Here is a 19,760-nt window from a genome sequence, read left to right on the forward strand (position 1 = left end):
TTGACCCACTACTGCTAGGCTTTTTTTTTTTTTTTTTTTAATTGAGTCTTTATTTTTGAATTAATGTTTCTATAACAAAAAAACCTGAGTGTGTGCCAAGTGTTGTAAAGAGCTGCGTTTATCCTACTATCAAGCTGATTGGGCAGGCCAATGCTATGGTATTCCAAACCGGGTTGTGAAACTAGCTAGCTGTGAGGTCTAAAGCAAATTACCAACAGAGGGGTCTAAGGGGACACACCTATTAGGTGGTGGACTCAGTAAGGCAGACTCAACATTAAAGACTCAGTATGGTAAATCTGTTAAATTCCCATTACATTAAAAAATACGAGGACCCCAAAGAGCTTTGGTTTATGTGAATCATATCTACTGATAGAGAAAGAAATGAAAACTCAAACATGTAAAAATAATTTAGTTTATTTTAAAATAAAAATATACCCATTACATATTGATAGAAATAACATATTTTTATGAAAGAAGTTACAGTTTCCAAAAGGATATGTAGTGAGAGGAGGGACTTCATTTACATTTTTGCAAATCTCAAATGTCTGGCTTGGTAGAAGACAGCTAGGTTCTCGTCTGCTTCTGCATTCCGTCTGTTGAGGTATGTAGTTGTGTTTGAAGTATATGAAAACAACCCAGCCTCTCAATAACATGTACTTGGTAAAGAAAGGAATATTTTAATAACCATTTTGAATAATTGTAGCGATTCTTTGAAACTAAACTCCAACCAGTAGAAGTTACTCCCAGTTTAGTCGTTAAATGGAATCCAAAGCCATGTCAATGAACTTTCATGCCCTTGGATTAAGGTTCATTGGCCTGTTTGTATTTTGAATGGATCTTCTAATTGTGCATGGTTTTATGACATCATGCTTGATCGTGTGGAAAATTTCGTTTGGCCAGTTACACAGATCCTCCAAATATGTCAACCTTTCCATAGTTGATATTTAAAAAATTCACATTTGCTAATACTAACACTTACCTTTGCAGAAAACTCTGTTGTGTTTTCTGCAAAAATAAGTATTAGTATTAACAAGTGTGAATCTGATGGACCGGGTTGTCCAGTGAAGCTAAGTCATCCTATGAGGGAGCTTATAAACCCTTGCCAGGTCATTTGGCAACACAGCCAGGGTGGGGAGGAGCTGTACCATCCCAGACATTCACTCCTGGCTCTGCACACCAAATAGCATAGAACACTCATCACCCCCTCATACCAAATGATGCGAGCTCCTGGGGGCAGGCAGCAGCCTCAGATGGCTCACAGCGATGCAAACGCTCTTTCTGCACAGGGAGATATCGAAGGTGTGGAAAAGCAGATTCTGAGTTTGAACCAGAAGAAGGAGAACCTGCTGGTGGACCTGAAGGCTGCCATACTAACCCTTCACCAGCATTTACAGCAAGACCAACCAGCATTAGAACAAGAAATGCTGTCAAGCGGAGCATCAGAGGAGGAGAGAGTGGCCGAGAGGGATTCTGAGTGGAAGGTGGGTAGGACTTCAGGCTAATGTTGGTCCCACTCCCCCACGGGAGTGCTGAATCGGTGTTACTTGTCCCCTGAAAAGCCTGTGGCATCTAGGGTGATGGCCTATGGGATTTTTTTTTTTTTAATTAAAGATTTTTATTTATTTATTTATTTGATAGACAGAGATCACAAGTAAGCAGAGAGGCAGGCGGAGAGAGAGAGGAGGAAGCAGGCTCCCCACTGAGCAGAGAGCCCAATGCGGGGCTTGATGCCAGGACCCTGAGATCATGACCTGAGCTGAAGGCAGAGGCTTTAACCCACTGAGCCACCCAAGCGCCCCTGGCCTATGGGAATTTTAAAAGTGGAGCTATTTGCCTGAAATTGTTCACTAGGGAATATAAATCCTTGGGCTGGGTCTGTTCTGAACTCAACCGGGAATTCTTAGGCCCAGGTTCCTTGAGGTGTGAATGGAACTCCACGGGCAGGAGGCTGGGAGCATTCCTGGAAGGATCTTTGTCCCAACCGGTTAGCTCAGTGCAAAGTCAAAAATGGACCTGACCCCACTCTAAGCCCACTTGGAGCCCACAGCGGTGGATCCCATTTTGAACTGTTGGAGGACGGGCCACAGGGAGCGATGTGGGTAAAAGGGATATAGATCTGACCTGCGTGGGTGGGTGGGCTTCTTGAATTAAGCGAGTGAACAATTAGCTACATAAAGATGCGGCCGGGCCGGGATCCTGGGGATGTTGACCAGCAAAGCGGCTACAAGTGTTTGTGCTGTGCCTTTCAGGTGAACAAAACCGGTTCCATGTCTTTCCTGCCAGCGCTCACGGAAGAGGCGGAAGAGAGCTCCCTGAAGAGCGAAGTAAGGAACATGATTTTCTCATTATATTGCATGAGAACCGATCGCTAAAAGAAGTTCAGTTCAATGGGAAGCTCTTAAAAATGAATGGAAACACAAGGATTTTAAAACGTAATGCCGCTGTTTTATAAGGGCGATTGAAGCCATTCTCCTACGTTATTAACGTCAAGAGCGTCTAAATCTACTTCTTGCCCGAGTGGGAGAAATGCAATTCAGACACACTTGTTAGCAGAAGGGAGGAGGTGAAGTTCTTAGTCATATCCTGACTTCTGAGTATATCCTCTGAAGTTGGGAGAGTATGTTGCTGGGTTGGCACTCCTAGTGTGCTTTGTAGAACTTAATTTTTTCAGATTTGAATTAGTGTGAAACAGCATTGTGTTAGCAGCTAACACCACTCATCCTTACGACTTCGTTAGAACAGATTGAAGGGGACATGGACAGTTGTCTTCCCTGGTATCAATTTTCGTTTCATACTTTAAAAACAAAAGTTATGATGGGTCTTGTGCCGAAAGGAAGAAAATTGCAGCAATCGGTCTTCTCTGTGTCTCACATGTCACCACTAGACACTTTCTAGGCTCATTTTACGGACTAGCACCACTCTCACATGGAACCACCGGCTTCCCTGTAGACCAGGACAGCATGGAACGGGGTAGGACAAGGGAGAGCGCAGGCACGCTGCACGCTCAGACCACCAGCCTCGTGATCTGATGATGCCCCTTCATGGCAGACGGAAGAGTGAGAACAGAGGAGGAACTGGGGCCAAGAATAGACAGCCTGGGCGTGTGGTTCTAATTTAAGACCTCTATTTGTCTCTGAGCTGATACGTTTATAATATCCCCTGTTTGTCTTTGGCAACAGCAAAACGCATGTTCATCAGGCCGTTATTTAAAGATAACATTTAAGGTTACATTTACCAAAGCAGATGAAATTCCTAAAGCGCCATTTGAAAGAACCTTCTCGAGAGATGTGAGCTGACTTCCAACTTTTCAGAATATCTTTTAGGCTTCAGGAAGGTCAACCGCATTTGGACTCCTGTGACTTAGTTAGCCGAAGAAAGGGGTGAAAAACAGAGGAGGTGGGGAATTAAGGGCTATGGTTACACTGCCTGATAAACTGAGTTTTCCAGGAGAGGTAAGTAGGATGCTGTGAGGATGGTAGGAAATGACTTCGTCACTAATCCCTTGATTACTGTGTTAGAACGGAGATAAGAAAGCAGAGCCGTCTTCTGGGTCTTGGTCTTCACTCTGGAAGCATGATAGGGATGTGGAGGAAGATAGAGCATCCTCGTCCTCTGGAACCATCGTTCAGGTAATGCTGAGCATAACCAAAAGGGTGGTTGAGGGTTCACAGGGACAGTAAAGGATGTAAGTCCAAGAAATTTCTTGGTTGAAAGACTGTTAGGGAGGGAACTTGCGGGGGCTGAATTTGTTGTAAGTTTCTCACCATTACTTCTGCACAAATTCAAAAACAGCCAAGTACTTGCTTATTATTTGCATTTCTGTTGTGTACTCAATGATAACAGGAGAGTATTTTCTGAGAATTCCATATGCAAGAATTCAGACTAACATGACTCAAAGGAGCCCTTCTTTATTTTTTTTTAAGATTTTTTTTTTTTAAATGTATTTGACAGAGAGAGAGATCACTAGAAGGCAGAGAGGCAGGCAGAGAGAGAGGGGGGAAGCAGGCTCCCTGCTGAGCAGAGAGCCTGATGCGGGGCTCGATCCCAGGATCCCGGATCATGACCTGAGCCCAAGGCAGAGGCTTAACCCACTGAGCCACCCAGGCGCCCCTAGGAGCCCCTCTTTAAAAGGTTCACCATAGTGTTTCAAAGCATTTGACACACCTCTCTTTGGGGAGTAATTGGGAGAAGAGTCTCCCTTTAATCCTCTTTTTTGAACAAGGTAGTGTGTAATGTGTATTAATCTCTTTTTGTTCGTTGTGACCTTCCAAATCTTCTCCAGCCTCTCAGACTAAAGGCCAAGTGCCCTTACCTTGGAAAATCATTATAAACTAATGTGAAAACGATGTTTTCCCCTTGTTCTGAAATATCCCAGCATCATGGCCACCTGCCTCCGGATCCTGGCTCTGGTCCAGGGCTCCCCCCTGGCCCCCCACCCCCAGGCCAGTCCTTTCATTAAACCTCAGCACCAGACTCTGCCTCTTGACCGGTTCCTTCCCTCTCTATCTGAGATGTAGTCAGTCTCCCCACCTCCAGCAAGTCTTTCTCCCTCGTGGTCCCACCCTTCTAAACCAGCTGAGCATCCCAAAGCCCAGACTGTCTTAGAGACTGCCTTGCATGCCCGGAAGGCCCTTCTCTCCCAGCCAGCCTGTAGACAGCATGCTCAGTGACCCACCAGGGCCTGTCATCTTCCACCTCCTCCAAGAAGCCTCCGCCTTCCCTTCATCCTGGAAGCATTCTGAACCTCAGTTAGGACTTAACCACACTTCTCTGCACATACAGACACAGTTCAGTGAATGGCAAAGAATTGATCTTTTACATGTTTATGTCCTGTACTGGGCTCAGCATGGTCCTTTAATGCATTGACTTTCTCCATCCTGCTTCCCTCGGGTCATTTACTATGCTTCCTCTTGTTCATACCCAGAGGTCTTTACTGGGGGCTTCTCACCTTTGGCCCCTGATTATAAATCAAATTTTGCCCCTGGCTATGTTTAAATTGCCAATGACTATTAAAACATCAGTGTAGTGCCCCTTAATGTGTCCTAATCCTTACTAATCTCTCCAGCTTTAGACACTATCAGCATCTCTTACTTCCTGAAATGCAGGGTTCCTTTGGCTTTCTAAATTCTGCGCCCTCTGGTCTCATCTCCCTGCAACCCCTCCTCTGTCACCATCTCTTGCCCCAGCCACGTGATGGTGGACATTTGTCTGGTGTTCTGTCCCCTTCCTTCCCTCATTTCCCTCAGGGCAGTTTTATCTCCTGCAGGTTTGGTAGTCCCCTCTGTGCCAGTGATCCCCGCATCAAGCCTCTTGTCTTGACTTTTCCTTTAAGTCTGTTTTACATTTCTACCTTGCTGATAGATTTCTCTTTTTGGATGTTTTTCCTTCATCTCAAATCATTTTACCAACTTCCTTCAAACACCGCTGCTTCTAATTTCTCCATGTCTGTTGATGGCACCACAATTTCCTCAGAGTCTAAGACAAACTTCAGAGTCTTGTCAGGTACATCACTTCTCTTGCCTTCCATGTCCAGTCAGTGGCCAAGTGATGTCCATTCAGTCTTGACATCCTCCTTCCCATGATTTTGCCATCCTATTCCAGGCAGTTGTGACTCTGCCCTGGACTTGTGGAATAGCCTTCTAATTGGTTTTAGAGCCTCCAGTTATTTTGCTGAGTGCATCTTAGTAACTGAGGACTCTCCCTTAAACCATTATCTGATTACCAGATTCTGATTATCTGCGGAGTAAAATGCATTCTTCTTAGCCTTTCCAGATTTCACTATCCTGACCTCCCTTTCCAGTTTTGCCTAAGCTTTACTTTAGTTCTGATTTGTACCTTTCTTTTTTTTTTTTTTAATTTTATTTACTTATTTGACAGAGCGATCACAAGCAGGCAGAGAGGCAGGCAGAGAGAGAGGAGGAAGCAGGCTCCCTGCTGAGCAAAGAGCCCGATGCGGGGCTCAATCCCAGGACCCTGAGATCATGACCTGAGCCGAAGGCAGTGGCTTAACCCACTGAGCCACCCAGGCGCCCCTGATTTGTACCTTTCTAATAGCAGCTCTTGTTTTCAGTATAAGAAGCTGAAAAGTAACATTTTGTTAGTTACGTTTAGATGCTTTCTGTATGTCATCTTGTTGAGTAATCACATGCATGAGTAAGGTCGTTGTAGTCCCACCTCATAGGCTCAGAGAAGCCCAGTTAACTTATGTGAGATCATGCAGCTAGTAACAAACAAGATTCGTCAATTATATTTTTCCTACCACATGATATTAATTATTTGTGTCGATATGATTTTCCCAATGTTTAACCTTGGTTAACTTAATTGGGAGTGCTGGGTTAAAGTATACATCCATTAAGTGTCACACACATTATCAAACTAGAAAGTTTGCCCTCTGGAAACACCATATCAGTTTCATTCCTTACAGGAATGCATGGAAATGCCCCAAACTGACATGGGTTATTTTCAGTTTTAGCCAGGCTTATCCAGTGGTTTAAATGACATTTATGTTCTAAGAATGTTGAATATGTGTTTATTGACTTTTGTATTCTTATTTTTAAAGATGTATTTATTCACTTGAGAGAGGGAGAGCACGTGTGCACATGTGCAAGAGGGGTGGGGCGGGGGGAGGCAAAGTGGGGGAGAGTCTGAAGCCGAGTCCCTTCTGAGTAAGGAGCCTGATGTGGGGCTTGATCTCATGACCCTGAGATCATGACATGAGCCAAAACCAAGAGTTGGACCAGGATGGGGACACTTAAGTGATTCTGCCACCCAGGTGTTCCTGTTTTGTATTCTTCTTTTATGAGTTGCTTGCTCATGCCCTTTGACTTTTTCTCTACATAGGGTTTGATGTTTTCCTTACTGACTTACAAGGATATAAAGGATATTAACACATTGTAAGCTATTATCTGTCTGTTCATTTATTTTTAACTTAGGTTATGATGCTTTTGAAGGTAAACATTATTATTTTTTTATGTTGCTAATACTAACATTCTTTCCCTTTCTTGTCATGCTTTCAAAGTCCTTCCCCACTGCTAGATTAGAAAAAGAGTCACTTTTTTGTAAGAAAGTTTTTTGGGTATAACTTTTACATTTAAATAGTAGATACAGGGGCACCTGGGTGACTTAGTTGGTTGATTGACTGACAAGCTCTTAATTTTGGCTCAGGTCATGATCTCAGGGTTGTGAGATCAACCTCTATGTTGGACTTAATGCTGGGCGTGGAGTCTGCTTGAGATTCTCTCTCTCCCTCTCTCCCTCTACCCCCCCAACCCCGCTTGCACTGTCTCTAAAAATTAATTAATGAATATTAGATACAATTAGAATCCATTATTAGGAGTGAGACAATGATTTGGTTATACTTTCTCACGAAATACCAGAATAGCTCCCAAATTTAATAAGTTAATCTTTCCCCCTTTTATTTGAAAGGTGGCCTTTAGCATATAATTTCACTTAATTTTAGTTCTCCTATTAATCCACTTAAATACAGAATTGTATAGATTTCCTTGTAGGTTCCTCATTAACTAGAGAGCTTTGGAAAATTCAAGTCTTTCAAATAAAGACAAACCTGAGGGAACTGATTTTTTTTTCCCTCCTAACGAACCAACTTTTCTCAAAATGCGCCTGACTTTTCTGGACATTTCTGCAATCAAGTGATAATGTAAAATAAGCCAAAGCAGGAAGTTTTCTGGACTTCTGGTTCTCTTCTTTACAGGAGGCAGCTGAGAAAATAAGCACATTTGATAATCCAGTGGCCCAAAGTCTTACACCAGACTCACCGAGTCCCAACCAAAGAGAGGAGGTAAGTCCCTACTGGTAATAAGCAAACTGTTCCGGTACCTGGGCGAGCACACAGAGCTGACCAGCTCTCTCTGTTTGCAATACTTTGTATATCAAGGCAAGAGTTCTTTGTCAACTTAAGCATCTTCATATGTGCTGGCAAGCTGGAGGACTGGAAGATTTGCCATCAGTGACCTAGCATGTAAGCATGGTGCAGAGCGAGGAAGGATTTAGCGCTTGCTCACCTTTAAGTATCCAGAGCGAGCTAGCCTTTCCACCAACAGCTACTTCTTTCTTCTGTAGCTGTAACTTATGTAACAAATTTGTGTACGGTGGTGCTGGTGGTGCTGGCAGGGGGGAGACTAGAGATGTTTGTAGAATTGACTGTAAAATATTAAGGAGTAAATTCAAAGCATCGGTATTTTGACATGAAATACAGCCACCGCCAGAAAATTAGCTTGCACTTTAACTGAATCCTGTTACTTCGATCAGTGGCGTGTCAATGCAGAAACCAAGCTGTGTGACATTCACCAAGCGAGAGCCTGACTTGGATGCTAGAGCATCAGCAAAGTCATGTGAAGAATGTGGACTTGTGGACCCCAGGGCATAATGAAGTCAGGGATTGAAGCATGGTGGCCTGGCCCCTGAGCCCAGTAAAGGGTTGGGTATTACTAATTTACGGTTACGTGGTAGAGAGGACATAATTCTCTTTAACAAGAAATACTTGGGGTAATACTTTTGAGTGCCCCCCCCCCCCGAAATGCACAATCATAAAACAGTCACTTAAATCATTTCTGGTTTTAGAATTTAGGGCTGCCATTTAGAAGAGATATTTAGCAGGGGTATAATTGTGGGGAAAAACTGTAGACTCTGAATGAAAAGATGGTAGAGCTGTGTTACCTCAGGCAAGTAACTTACACGTGGGCCCAAGCTTCTCAGAAGCAAAGTGGTAAAATGGGTGGTGAGTGAATTGCTTAAGCATTAAATGAACTTAGGTTTCTTTGACTATAAAAAGGGGTGGGTGAACTGGTTACTGGCAGGTTTCCCAGGCCACCTTTGCAAGTGCAGTTTCTATGGTTGCAAATATTCTTTTTTCCCCTTCCGTTCACCTTTGGATTCTCTTCAGTGTCAAATAACTAGCAAGTAAAGCCCAGATTAGTTACCCAGCTTCCTTGTTTTCTCATTAATTCAGCGAGTTAGTGAAAAAGGAAAGAAACTCAATATTGCCATTAAAAAATGTGTGTGGCCCATGATAGGTGCTCAAATAATGTTTTTGAATAAATAAAGAAGGTCGATGGTAAATCTGTTATCACAGACTAATTAGGTAATATTAATGATTGTTATTTTGGGTGACAAAGAGGATCCCCCAATCTTTGCCAGCAATATCTGAAAACTAGAAGTTAATTAGTTGACTGGCAGTTGGTGTTTGGCAGTAAAATCACACCACTGTTGCTTTTAAGAAATCTGGATTAAAAAAAAAATCAGGATTAAAAAAAGAAAATTGAAACCAGGAGACTCCCAAGTGCAGACCCAATTGTGCAGAGAAACAGAAGGCAATGGAAGACTTTCTTCAAGAAAGGTTATTCTTAAATAAAAATATTGACTTGAAGGCACGGGAGAAATAGTGTTTTGTTAGTAAAGATCATACAGGTGAAGTTAATACATGGTCGGAGGAGCAGGTGCAACTCAGAGACACTTCTGCTAAGCCAGCTTTCCTAATACTCACCATGTGTGTGAAAAATGGATATTTTCACACCCTGCATGTTGTTGTTACCACTTGCCTGTTTTGTTTACTTTTGTTGTACAAAATTCTGTAGACATTGGGAATTTTTCTGCCTTTGAGTTGAGTTAGGGTATACATTTGTGAACTATTTTAGATGCTAACACGTAGTTAGCAAAGTCTTATATAGAAAATATTGTAGTTTATCGTAATCATAATAAATACTTACTGAGATCAATAATCTTGTAGAGCAAACACAAATTCCTGAAAGCATTTCTCTAGAAGGGTTGATAGAATCTTTCAGTATTCTGGAAAAGGATGTGAGAAGCAAATACATCTGTGTATCAGATCTTCTTTTACTTCCATATTGAAAATACCTAATATATATTTTTAGAGATTATTTATTTATTTGTCAGAGAGAGAAAGAGAGCGCATGTGCACACACACACACACACACAAACGGGGAGCATCAGGCAGAGGGAGAAGCAGGTTTCCTGCTGAGCAAGGAGCCCAGTGTGGGACTCGATCCTAGGACTCTGGGATCATGACCTGAGCTGAAGGCAGACTGTTAACTGACTGAGCCAGGCAGGCATTCCTGAAAACATCTACTATATTATTAATAGAATACTCGATTTGGTATCCAGAAGAAATTTTTCTTTTGGGTCAATAAGCCACCCAGGTGCTTCAGTAAGAACACATCTTATATCATGCTTGCTTTGTACTTTAGTGTAAGCACCTTAACTCAGTAATATTTGAGTATCTAGACAGTGAAAAGCAGTTTCAGGGACTCTCTCATAAGAACAGAAGAAAAATTTCCAGACTACCCCACTAAAGCTCATTAGTTGACTCACACTACTTTCAACGGGGAGAAATTTAGATGAGTAATAGCATGCATGTCAGGGGAAAAAAAAAAAAGAAAAGCTACAATATTTTAAAATCTACTTGTTGAGTGTGTGGCACATTTCCTTGTATCCCAGCCGGTGTGTAAAGAGCCTTTTTTTCCTGTTTGATCAGAGCTCACAGCAATGTAAGCATTGCTTAATCGTGTCACACAAATTCATACGCTGGCCAATTCGCTGCAAAGTTTCAGATACACACACCCACACCCTCTCACCTGTCTCCCGGGGCCCACTCGCTGTTTAATGAGCTGCGAAGCCCGTTTGCGTCCTCTGTGCCTGGGAACACCACCTGTGTACATGCGGATCGGCTGCTTGGAAACCTGGAGCACGAGGTCACATGATAGTTGCTATGAGTGTGGAGGTGCATTTTTCTCTTCTTTCTTACTTCTTCTGCCCTTATTTACTTGTTTTCTCATAACTGGGGGAAATGCTGGAAGTTCCCAGCCTTTTGCAAGCTCAAATCTGCAAACTTGGGATTCCATGGCTTTTCACTGCTAGCTTATCTTTGGGTTTGTCTTAGGGTGCCACACCTCCTCTCAAGGCTGCTGCTCTGGGCTTTTCCGACAAGCAAGGAGCTTTTGAGTCCACGGTGGAGAAATTTGGGCCCGAGCCTGCGGAAATCCTCCATGCCTGCAAGACCCAGGTGGCCGAGCTGGAGCTGTGGCTGCACCAAGCCAACGTGGCGTTCGAGCCGGAAACGTTAGATGCAGACATGCAGCAGGTGGTGGAACAGCAGCTGGTAGGGTGCCAGGTAAGGCTCCTGGGTTGGAGTTCATGGCTGGCTGCCTCACCAATCACCTTCCAAGACTGGGTGAAGTTCTCTTAAAGCAACAGTGCGTTTCTTCCTGTTACTCAGACCCCTGTGTTTATCTTGGCCTCAGGTTTTTGTTCTTGGGGTACTTCTTTGAGATTTATGGAAGCAGAGTATTTGGAGAGACCGTAGTGGCTAAGAGCTCCGAATGTAGAATCTGGATCCAGCTCCGTCACATTAACTATGAATTTGGGGACCTTAGCTTTCTACCTCATTTTCCTCATGTGGTCAGTTATCTCATAGGACTTTGCAGGGTTCAGTGAGATAAGGCACAAAAACCAGTGTCAGGTGTATCAAGTGTATGAGAAGGGCTCAGGGAAGGCTGTTACTTGTATTCATAGTAAGTCCTTAGAACTTCCATTCTTCTGAAGTGAAACCAAATAGCCTGACTTGCAAGATCACAGATAGAGCATAAAAGGCCTTTGCTGCCATTTTACTGTGAATGCTCCTACTCTCGCTGGGGGAGTGGCGGGGTGGGGGGCACAGGGGACAGGAAGATAAACCTCCTCGCCTTTAGTCATTTTGAGTAACATTTGCTGCCTTGACCGAAAGGATGGGATCTCTCTGTCCCTCCAGGGAAAAGCTAGAATGATGACCTCACCACAGCATAATCCAGTGTCCCCAGGGGTGGTTAGATCACCCTTGGTCCAATATCTCAGCCTGATTGGCTCATTTGTCTGCCATAGTGGACACCAGGAATGAGGACATCCTCTCAGAGTGCCCCCTTATCACTGGCCCAGCCACAGCGGAACTCCTCCCATGATAGCCCATTGGAGCTGCGGGTAGCCCCTCCTTGGTCATCCCCCTTACCCCACTAAGGTGCACAACCCTACAGTATCCAATGCCTGCTTCATAGAGTACCCAGTGGATAGGCTGACCTCCTTCCCCAGGAAATCCCCACCTCTGACACCCAAAGTCAGCTCTTGATAGGGTGGGTTCCCTTAAATACTGGTGCTGCTGCGTCCCTGGTGAGGCCCAGAGGAGTCTGGAAAAGACCGTACCACGACACAGAGCAGTGTTGTGCTAAATGGCACCTGAGGTGTTCAAGGTGTTAAGTCTCAGCCACGCAAAGCTCTGCAGGATAGATTTGCCCATTGATTGCTTTGCAGACCGGATGGACCCCATGCTGATTTCCTTGAGCACCACCAGAATCCCCTTCTCATGCCCCTTGGAGGGAGATCAAGGATTTGGGGGCTGGCGATGGAAAGACACGACCACAAGGTGGCAGTAGCCCACAACAGGCTTGCTTTGGGTAACATTTTGGCAGGAGCTCAAGGCCTGGGAAAGTCCCTCTCTCTGTAGGCGCCCTTCCAGAGGCTGTGGCAGGGAATAGAGGTGGGGCCATGACCTGGAAGGGAAGGAAAGCAGAGGAACTCCCAGGGAGCAGGGAATCCAGAGGGGCTTGTGTGGTCTAGGTGATGTCAGAGAGCTCCAGAGGGCAGCAGAGGCGAGGGTCTTCCAGACCCCAGAGTTGTGTGTCGACGATAGGGAGCAGATGTGGGTCCCACTTCAGGTTTGGTGCCAGTAGAATTTGAGCTGATGATTCTGGCCTGCTGTGAAAAAGTAAGCCCCAGAGGGGTGCCTGGGTGGTTCAGTCATGATCCCAGGGTCCTGGGATCTAGCGCCACATTGGGCTCCCTGCTCAGCAGGAAGCCTGCTGCTTCCTCTCCCACTTCCCCTGCTTGTGTTCCCTCTCTCGCTGTGTCTCTGTCTGTCAAATAAATGAAGTCTTTTTAAAAAAAAATAAGCAACATAGGGACCCAGAGAGGGGCCATCTTTGGCTCATTTGTAGAACATCATGGCACATAAAACTTAATATTGATATATATAAAAAGCCTTCCTGTAGAAAACATGAAGTTTCCAGTGGGAACATGTCCAAAGGACAGGAGCAAACAGATCAGTCAAGAAAAAAACTATATTTGGTCATTTAATATTTGAGAAGAAATTGTTCAGCCTTGATTGTTAAGAACATGTGAACCAAAACAGCTGTTGTTTTGTTCCCATGTTGCCTTGGCAAAAATTATATCATCCTGGAAAACTCTGGGTGCACTATTCTATGATTGTCTCAGTGTTTGGGGAGGTCAGCTATCAGAATATACAATGTCCATCTTATTTGACCTAATAACACCATTACTTTAAATGTACCCTCTGAAAATAACCCAGAAAGAAAAATATTTGTGGCAGTGTTAATGACACATGTGAAGGACTGGAACCAGCTTAAAGGCTTCCCAATAAGGAAGTTACATGAATCACGGAATATCCACTTGCAGCTAGCAAAGTGGGAATCATGAAGCATATGTCTATAGACACGTGTAAAATTATAAAGTATACCTAAAATAGCTACATGGAAAAAAGGAGCACAAAATTGTAATATACTCTGTAGCCACTGTAAAATCTATGATTACGTGTTAAGTGTAGAGGAGTCTGTAGAGGATACAGGTAGTTTGCTTGGATAGTGGAGTTACAAGGATACATTCTTTGAAAATCTTGGTTTTGTTCTTATAGATTTTGTTTATTAGAGAGGGAGAGAACGAACAGGGGGGAGGGGTAGAGGTAGAGGGAGAAGCGGACTCCCCGCTGAGCAGGGAGCCCAATTCGGGGCTTGACCCCAGGATCCTGGGATCATGACCTGAGCTGAAGGCAGACGCTTAAGGACTGAGCCACCCAAGTGCCCGTGTTTTTTGTTTTTTTGAGATTTTTTTAAGTAATGTATACAGCTACTGTGGGGCTCAAACTCAGAACCCCAAGATCAGGAGTCACATGTTCTGCCCACTGAGCCCCCCAGGCACCCCTGAAAATGTGTTTTAAGCATAGTGTCTCCTTCAGTTTCTCTCAAAGAGCGGAACTTGTTCCTAGTCGAGCAAGTTTTAGCCCACATGACCCCGGTGCTGAAGTGGGACTCCAAATGCTGCTATTGCTTGGTGTGTACTCAGCCAGTTGGCGTGACCGCTTGGGCTACAAAGTCCCAGAGGAGGGCTGGCTCGACCTGTTGGGGAAGAATACAGTGACAGTGACTTACAGGGAAACTTACTTCATCTAGCGGATTTATTTTTAGATCCGTGTGTAAGTTGGCCAGTTGTATCAATGACTAAGTGTTTTAGGTTCCAAATTACTTCTTCTGTCAGTACTTCTTCTGTCATCTTCTTCTGATATTTTAGAAGTTTATTTAACTTGAAAAAGAGAAGGGAAGGAACCTTCCAAGGGTTCTGTGAAATTCTTTTGCTATTATTACGACTCGACTCTTGGATTGGAACAGGAAAAGGTTGGGAAAGTTTGGGATGGGGGGAGGGGTGGAATAATAATAGCATAGACTGTGTGTCAAGCACTGGCCAGAGTGCATGGACTTTAACTCCTATTTCCTCCGAGTAACCCTAGAAGGTAAGTTCTGTTAGTATCCCCATTTTGCAGATGACATGAAGGCACATTCATGCACAGTAAGGTGTTCAGGTTTACCCAGCTGCTAAGTGGGATCTGAACTCAGTCGACTTCCAGTGTCTGTGTTTTTGTTTTTGTTCTAAGTTTGTTTGTTTGTTCATCTAAGTAATCTCTGTATCTAACATGGGACTCGCACTCACTACTCTGCAAGAGTCACGTGCTCTTCTGACTGAGCCAACCAGTGTCTGTGTTCTTAACCACTGTGCTATGCTGGTTACATTCAACTGTATTTTCTAAAGGGATTATAGAGTCACTTATTTTAGATTATTTTGGAGGGTGACATCTGCAGTTTGAGATTGGTTTGGTTGTACCCCCGTCCGAAAGCTCAAGAATTACGTGGAAATTGTTGCTTTCCCAAGGTCCCTTCTAATCTGTGGTTCTGAGACTTATTACATATCCTAGGTAGACAGAGGGAATCTAGCTCATTTTAGAGTGTAATGCTTGTTCAAGACCAAAACCATGAACACTCCAGTGACTGTGTTTCCTAGGCCATGCTAACAGAGATCGAGCACAAGGTCGCCTCCCTGCTGGAGAGCTGCAAAGATCGAGGGCCGGGAGACAGTGGGGCCACTCAGCAGGAGGCTGAAGCTCTGTCTGTGAAACTAAAGACTGTGAAGTGCAATTTGGAAAAAGTCCAGATCATGCTTCAGGAGAAACACAGCGAAGACCAGGTAAAACACGGCGACATGCAGGCGTTTGGGGGTGGATGATACGGGAGAGCTACCAGGAAGGAGTCTGGCAGAGGTGGTGAAACGGCTACTGAAGAATTCCACGGAGTACGGAAGATGGAACCTCTTTTTTTTTTTTTTTTTTTTTTTTTTTTTTAAACAGAGAGAGATCACAAGTAGGCAGAGAGGCAGGCAGAGAGAGAGGGGGAAGCAGGCTCCCCACTGAGCAGAGAGCCCGATGTGGGGCTCGATCCCAGGACCTTGAGATCATGACCTGAGCTGAAGGCAGAGGCTTTAACCCACTGAGCCACCCAGGCGCCCCAAGATGGAGCCTCTTAAAGCTAGAAGGGATGGCCATGTTGACTCTTGTTCCTGGTCCCATTTTACCTGCGGTTTTCCTACCTGGGCTGCTGATGACAGTGTAGGTTTGGTTTGGGTTGGTTTGATTGGTTGGATGGTTCTTGCTAGTAATGAGGCAGTGGAAGCCTTCTTCTTAAAGGAAGGGTAAGTTTTAAAGAAAATTTGTGATTCTGGTTAACTGGAAAATAAAGCTCTTAAGAAGATTAAGACTTGATATCAGGAATATGAAATGTGTTTCCGGGGTCCTTCTTGTTATTCATTTACAAATATATATACTGATCAAAGTATCCTACAGTTACAGTGTTCTTGAGACTTTGAAAAGACTTCTGTGTTTATAAATGCAGATACACATCTATGAGTAGGGTATTACTATGTGAGAGTTGTGTCTGTACTTAGGAGATGGTGGTTCCTACTTAGAGAACTTACAGTCACAGAAATAAGATTGGCTGGATATACACAGGCTTCAAAATTCCCCTTTCATCCTCCTGTGTTCTCTTTTTTTAAACAAAGGTTCTGGACATAAGGGAAATCTGAATGCAAAAGCATAACTATCTTTTAGGTTTGTTTTTTTTTACTTTGTTCTTAAAACAGAAAAGCAATACATTTCCTGGCTTTTAGTAATTTCATTGGATGAATTACACTGAGGAAACAGGAGGACCACATCATCAAATACAATGGTTTTTTGCAGTTGTTTTGAAATAAGTACATGAAATCATAGCATATAATTACAGTAAATACGAAAATACAGTCACTTACTTTATATAAAACTTGTCCATCATGTAGTCTCATTATTAGAACTGAAATAAAGTGGGTCTTTTTTTTTTTTTAAATACTCCACCATCATAAAATTTTTTGCAGCATTCTGCCATTCTAAAGAGACCTTCAGAGCATCAAAACGATCTCCAACCAGATAACCTTTCTGCATTTGAATCTGTTGTAACCGAAAGGCCACAGTTCGGCAGACAAAGAGATTTCCAGCAGCAACAGGTAATTGCAGATAGAAGGATAGGAATAAAGCTTTCTGTATGGACTCTCCCTTTGAACTAAGTACCAAACTGCCATTGGGGTGTTTTCTTATGTGCCTGGATGGAAAGTGTGGTATCCAGGTGTTCCTGCGTATTGAGCGTGTGCGGTATGGGCTGCTTTGCTTTCGTCTTCTGCAGGTGGGGGCTCTGACTTTGCTACTTCATTAACTTGCACCTTATTTCAAACTAAGTAAATACCTTCAAGGTGAACTTGCTTCTGTAACTGTAACATCTCTCTCCCTATTGTTTCAAAATGTGTTGACATACTTTGGGGAATATTCCATGTGTGTAATATGTATTGTATATGTATTTGGTCATTCTGTGAACATTTTAAGTAGGTTTTTGAGACGTAAAAGTTAATGAGAATAAGCAAGCAAGAAAAGGAAGTAGTAAATAATAATTGAGGAAGTGGCTCAGAATGAGATCTCAACAGAAGAAACCACTGGCCACTAATTGAAAACTTTGGACCATTTGAATCTCCCCCAATTGTAGGTTCTGGAGTTAAAACCAATGGAACAGAAAGATTTCATCAAACTCATCGAAAATAATGCCAAGAAAATGTGGCCCCAGCATTGCCAACCTGATAAAGATACAACTCAGCAGTCATCTGAAAGGTAAAACATTTTTAACAGAGGACGTTCAGCAACTTTTATGGGTGGGAGAGTTAAGAGCATTTCTTTTTAAATCACTTGTAAAACACTGCTGAATGTAATAAAATTTCTGTATGTTGATGATCCTTTTCACCTTTTTATTTTTCTTTAACAGCGTTCGGGCATCAAACCCTGAAAACGATGCTCCAGACTCTGTCTTGTCAGCTCAGGGCCACAGTGGGGATAAGTGGCAATATTTACATCACGAACTCTCATCAAAACTCGGGCTCCCGCTACCTAAGCAGGTGCAGCCGCAGGTCAGTACATGCCTACACAGTATAACTAGTAAGCACGTTGATCTTTGAAAATGCAACAAACATTCATCACATACACATCTCCGTTCTGCATTACTTAGCCCCTTATTTACAGAAAGCGAAGAATTCAAGTGCATTTTTCATTTGACTCACCCCTTTTCGCCCTCCTGGAAATCCTGCAGTAAAGGCCACTCCTTCATGCTTCTGTGGCACCCCGAGCTTCCCTAATCACGGCTCTTAGCGCCCTGTGTGCCTGTTGCTTTGTCTGTGTTTCCCATTGGGTGGTATGCCCGCCTGGTTCACATGATCAAATCGCAGTTTTGATATGTTAAATAAATAAAGGAATGAATAATAGAAGTTTTTTTTAAAAAAAAACAAAACACTGTAAAAACAACACAGCGCTGTATTACTGTCATCCCTTTATCAAGAGCTAATTTGCATTCTGGTGTACCAGCCCCCGTTGCCAGCGGTACCTGCATTCCACCAGCAAGCGCTCTTACTGCCTCGGCAGGTTTTATTCGTACCACTCCAGCTGCGGCTGGATTTCTGTCTAACCAGGGAGCCCATGAGCAGAATAGCACTGTTGCTCACAGCAGTCAAGCTCTTCTGCCTTCAGCTTTGCCCTCATGCTGCCCAGGCAAATGTGACCAGTCCTTTTCCCAGTTCTCCAGTCTGGTGGGAACTTTTCAGCTGTATTCTCCCGAGAACCTTCTGTAACCTGTTAAGGTTGAATTAAACTCAATGTTGAATTAAACCAAGACTGCTTCAGTCTTGGTTTCTCCTTGTCACACACACCGTAACACGTATGTGGTTCTCTTTCCAAAGTAGAACGTCCTCAAGAGTTCTTTCCCCCAAGCAGAGTCAGGTACTGCCTCGCCGTGAGCTTCGCCCTTACTCATGTTCCAGTCTGAAACTTTCTCTCTGCTAAAATTGCAGCGCATTTTTAATACTTATTTAACTTCTCAGTAATAATTCAGGAGGCAGATATGTCCCTGGAGGTGACTGTGCTGTATTCCAAGAGTTGGCTGTATACCGGGGGCCCACCCGTAAATGGGAAGAGAAACAGCTCACCTCATCACGTGAGGGGTATTGCTACTAAATTCAAAGATTAATGATTAATGATTGTACTCCGTTTTTCAAGGGATGCTTTATTTCCCCCCATTTTGATACCTAAATGGATCCTCAACTGTCTAAGTAGCTTTTCATGACCTTTCAAACCTGTCCACAATATTTAAGATTTAACTGTTTTGTCTGACAGGTGACAGGGTAGCAGAAAGCCTGATGTGACAGTAACACGTGAAGGCCATTTTGCTGTTTTCTGTTAACATCTCCAGGATCTCAAATTGTAACAAGGCTCCCCTTTTTCATATAGGTTGCCACAAATATGAGTGTTCTGCCCAGTGTGAGTGTGTATAACTTTAGATACCCCACAACTGAAGAATTGAAAACATACACCATACAGCTGGAAGACCTGCGTCAAGAAGCCAGTAATCTGCAGACCAAGGTAGCAACGTCACATTATGTATTTTCCTCATGGCTGTATCAAAGAAAGGAAATGGGACGCTGTGAATTAGTCAGAATTGTCTTTATTGAATAAACAGTAGACTCATAATGGAGTGGATCCTAGAATTGCAAATAGAATCTCTTGCCAGCTCACATTTGGTAGTGGCTGCCTAATCATTGTGTACAAAGGCCTCTGAACCCACGTCCAGGATTGCCAGGAACAAGCAGCATTGTGTTTTTGTTGTTGTTGTTGTTGTTGTTGTTGTTTTAAGATATATTTATTTATTTTAGCGATAGAGAAAGAGAGTGGGGGAGGGACAAGCCGACTCTGTACTGAGCACAGAGCCCGACATGGGGCTCCGTCCCAAGGACTCTTGAGATCATGACCCGAGGCCAAATCAAGTGGATGCTTAGCCAACTGTGCCCCCCAGGTGCCCCCAACCAGGATGATTGTTGATTAGTATTGTCTGCAGCAGTGCTCTGTGATTGGAAGGGGGAGGAAGAAGGGGAGTATTGACAAGATTTACAACCTTGACTAGATTTAATGTTGAAATGGTATGCTGGGTCGTGTGCGGTTTCCACCAGAGAAGACGGTAGGAACCAGAGCCCACATGGGGCTCATTCGAGCTTTGGCTTGCGTCTAAATTACTTGTAACTGG

General features: G+C 43.6%; 1 protein-coding gene and 1 long non-coding RNA gene across 14 annotated transcripts in view; one reads left to right on the top strand and one right to left on the bottom strand.

Moving 5' to 3' along the window:
• Positions 1 to 19,760, top strand: part of SYNE2 (spectrin repeat containing nuclear envelope protein 2) — a 330,018-nt gene that overhangs the window by 220,423 nt on the left and 89,835 nt on the right. For 12 of the 13 annotated variants that reach the window (XM_032344453.1, XM_032344442.1, XM_032344445.1 and 9 more), the window contains 10 exons: positions 1,287 to 1,481; positions 2,250 to 2,324; positions 3,519 to 3,629; positions 7,712 to 7,798; positions 10,916 to 11,146; positions 15,130 to 15,312; positions 16,528 to 16,656; positions 17,187 to 17,308; positions 17,460 to 17,601; positions 18,971 to 19,102. In XM_032344453.1, coding sequence (XP_032200344.1) covers positions 1,287 to 1,481; positions 2,250 to 2,324; positions 3,519 to 3,629; positions 7,712 to 7,798; positions 10,916 to 11,146; positions 15,130 to 15,312; positions 16,528 to 16,656; positions 17,187 to 17,308; positions 17,460 to 17,601; positions 18,971 to 19,102 — 1,407 coding nt within the window. Of the gene's footprint in view, positions 1 to 1,286; positions 1,482 to 2,249; positions 2,325 to 3,518; positions 3,630 to 7,711; positions 7,799 to 10,644; positions 10,757 to 10,915; positions 11,147 to 15,129; positions 15,313 to 16,527; positions 16,657 to 17,186; positions 17,309 to 17,459; positions 17,602 to 18,970; positions 19,103 to 19,760 lie in introns of those variants that run through there. The other variant, XM_032344456.1, reaches the window with a different exon arrangement.
• LOC116591509 lies at positions 441 to 10,706 on the bottom strand. Its single transcript, XR_004286037.1, has 3 exons — positions 10,611 to 10,706; positions 9,726 to 9,804; positions 441 to 656 (listed from the first exon to the last, which is right to left on the bottom strand). It is a non-coding gene; the product is annotated as an uncharacterized LOC116591509 (long non-coding RNA).

The sequence above is a fragment of the Mustela erminea genome, chromosome 5 (assembly GCF_009829155.1).
Source record: "Mustela erminea isolate mMusErm1 chromosome 5, mMusErm1.Pri, whole genome shotgun sequence".
Lineage (NCBI taxonomy): Eukaryota > Metazoa > Chordata > Mammalia > Carnivora > Mustelidae > Mustela > Mustela erminea.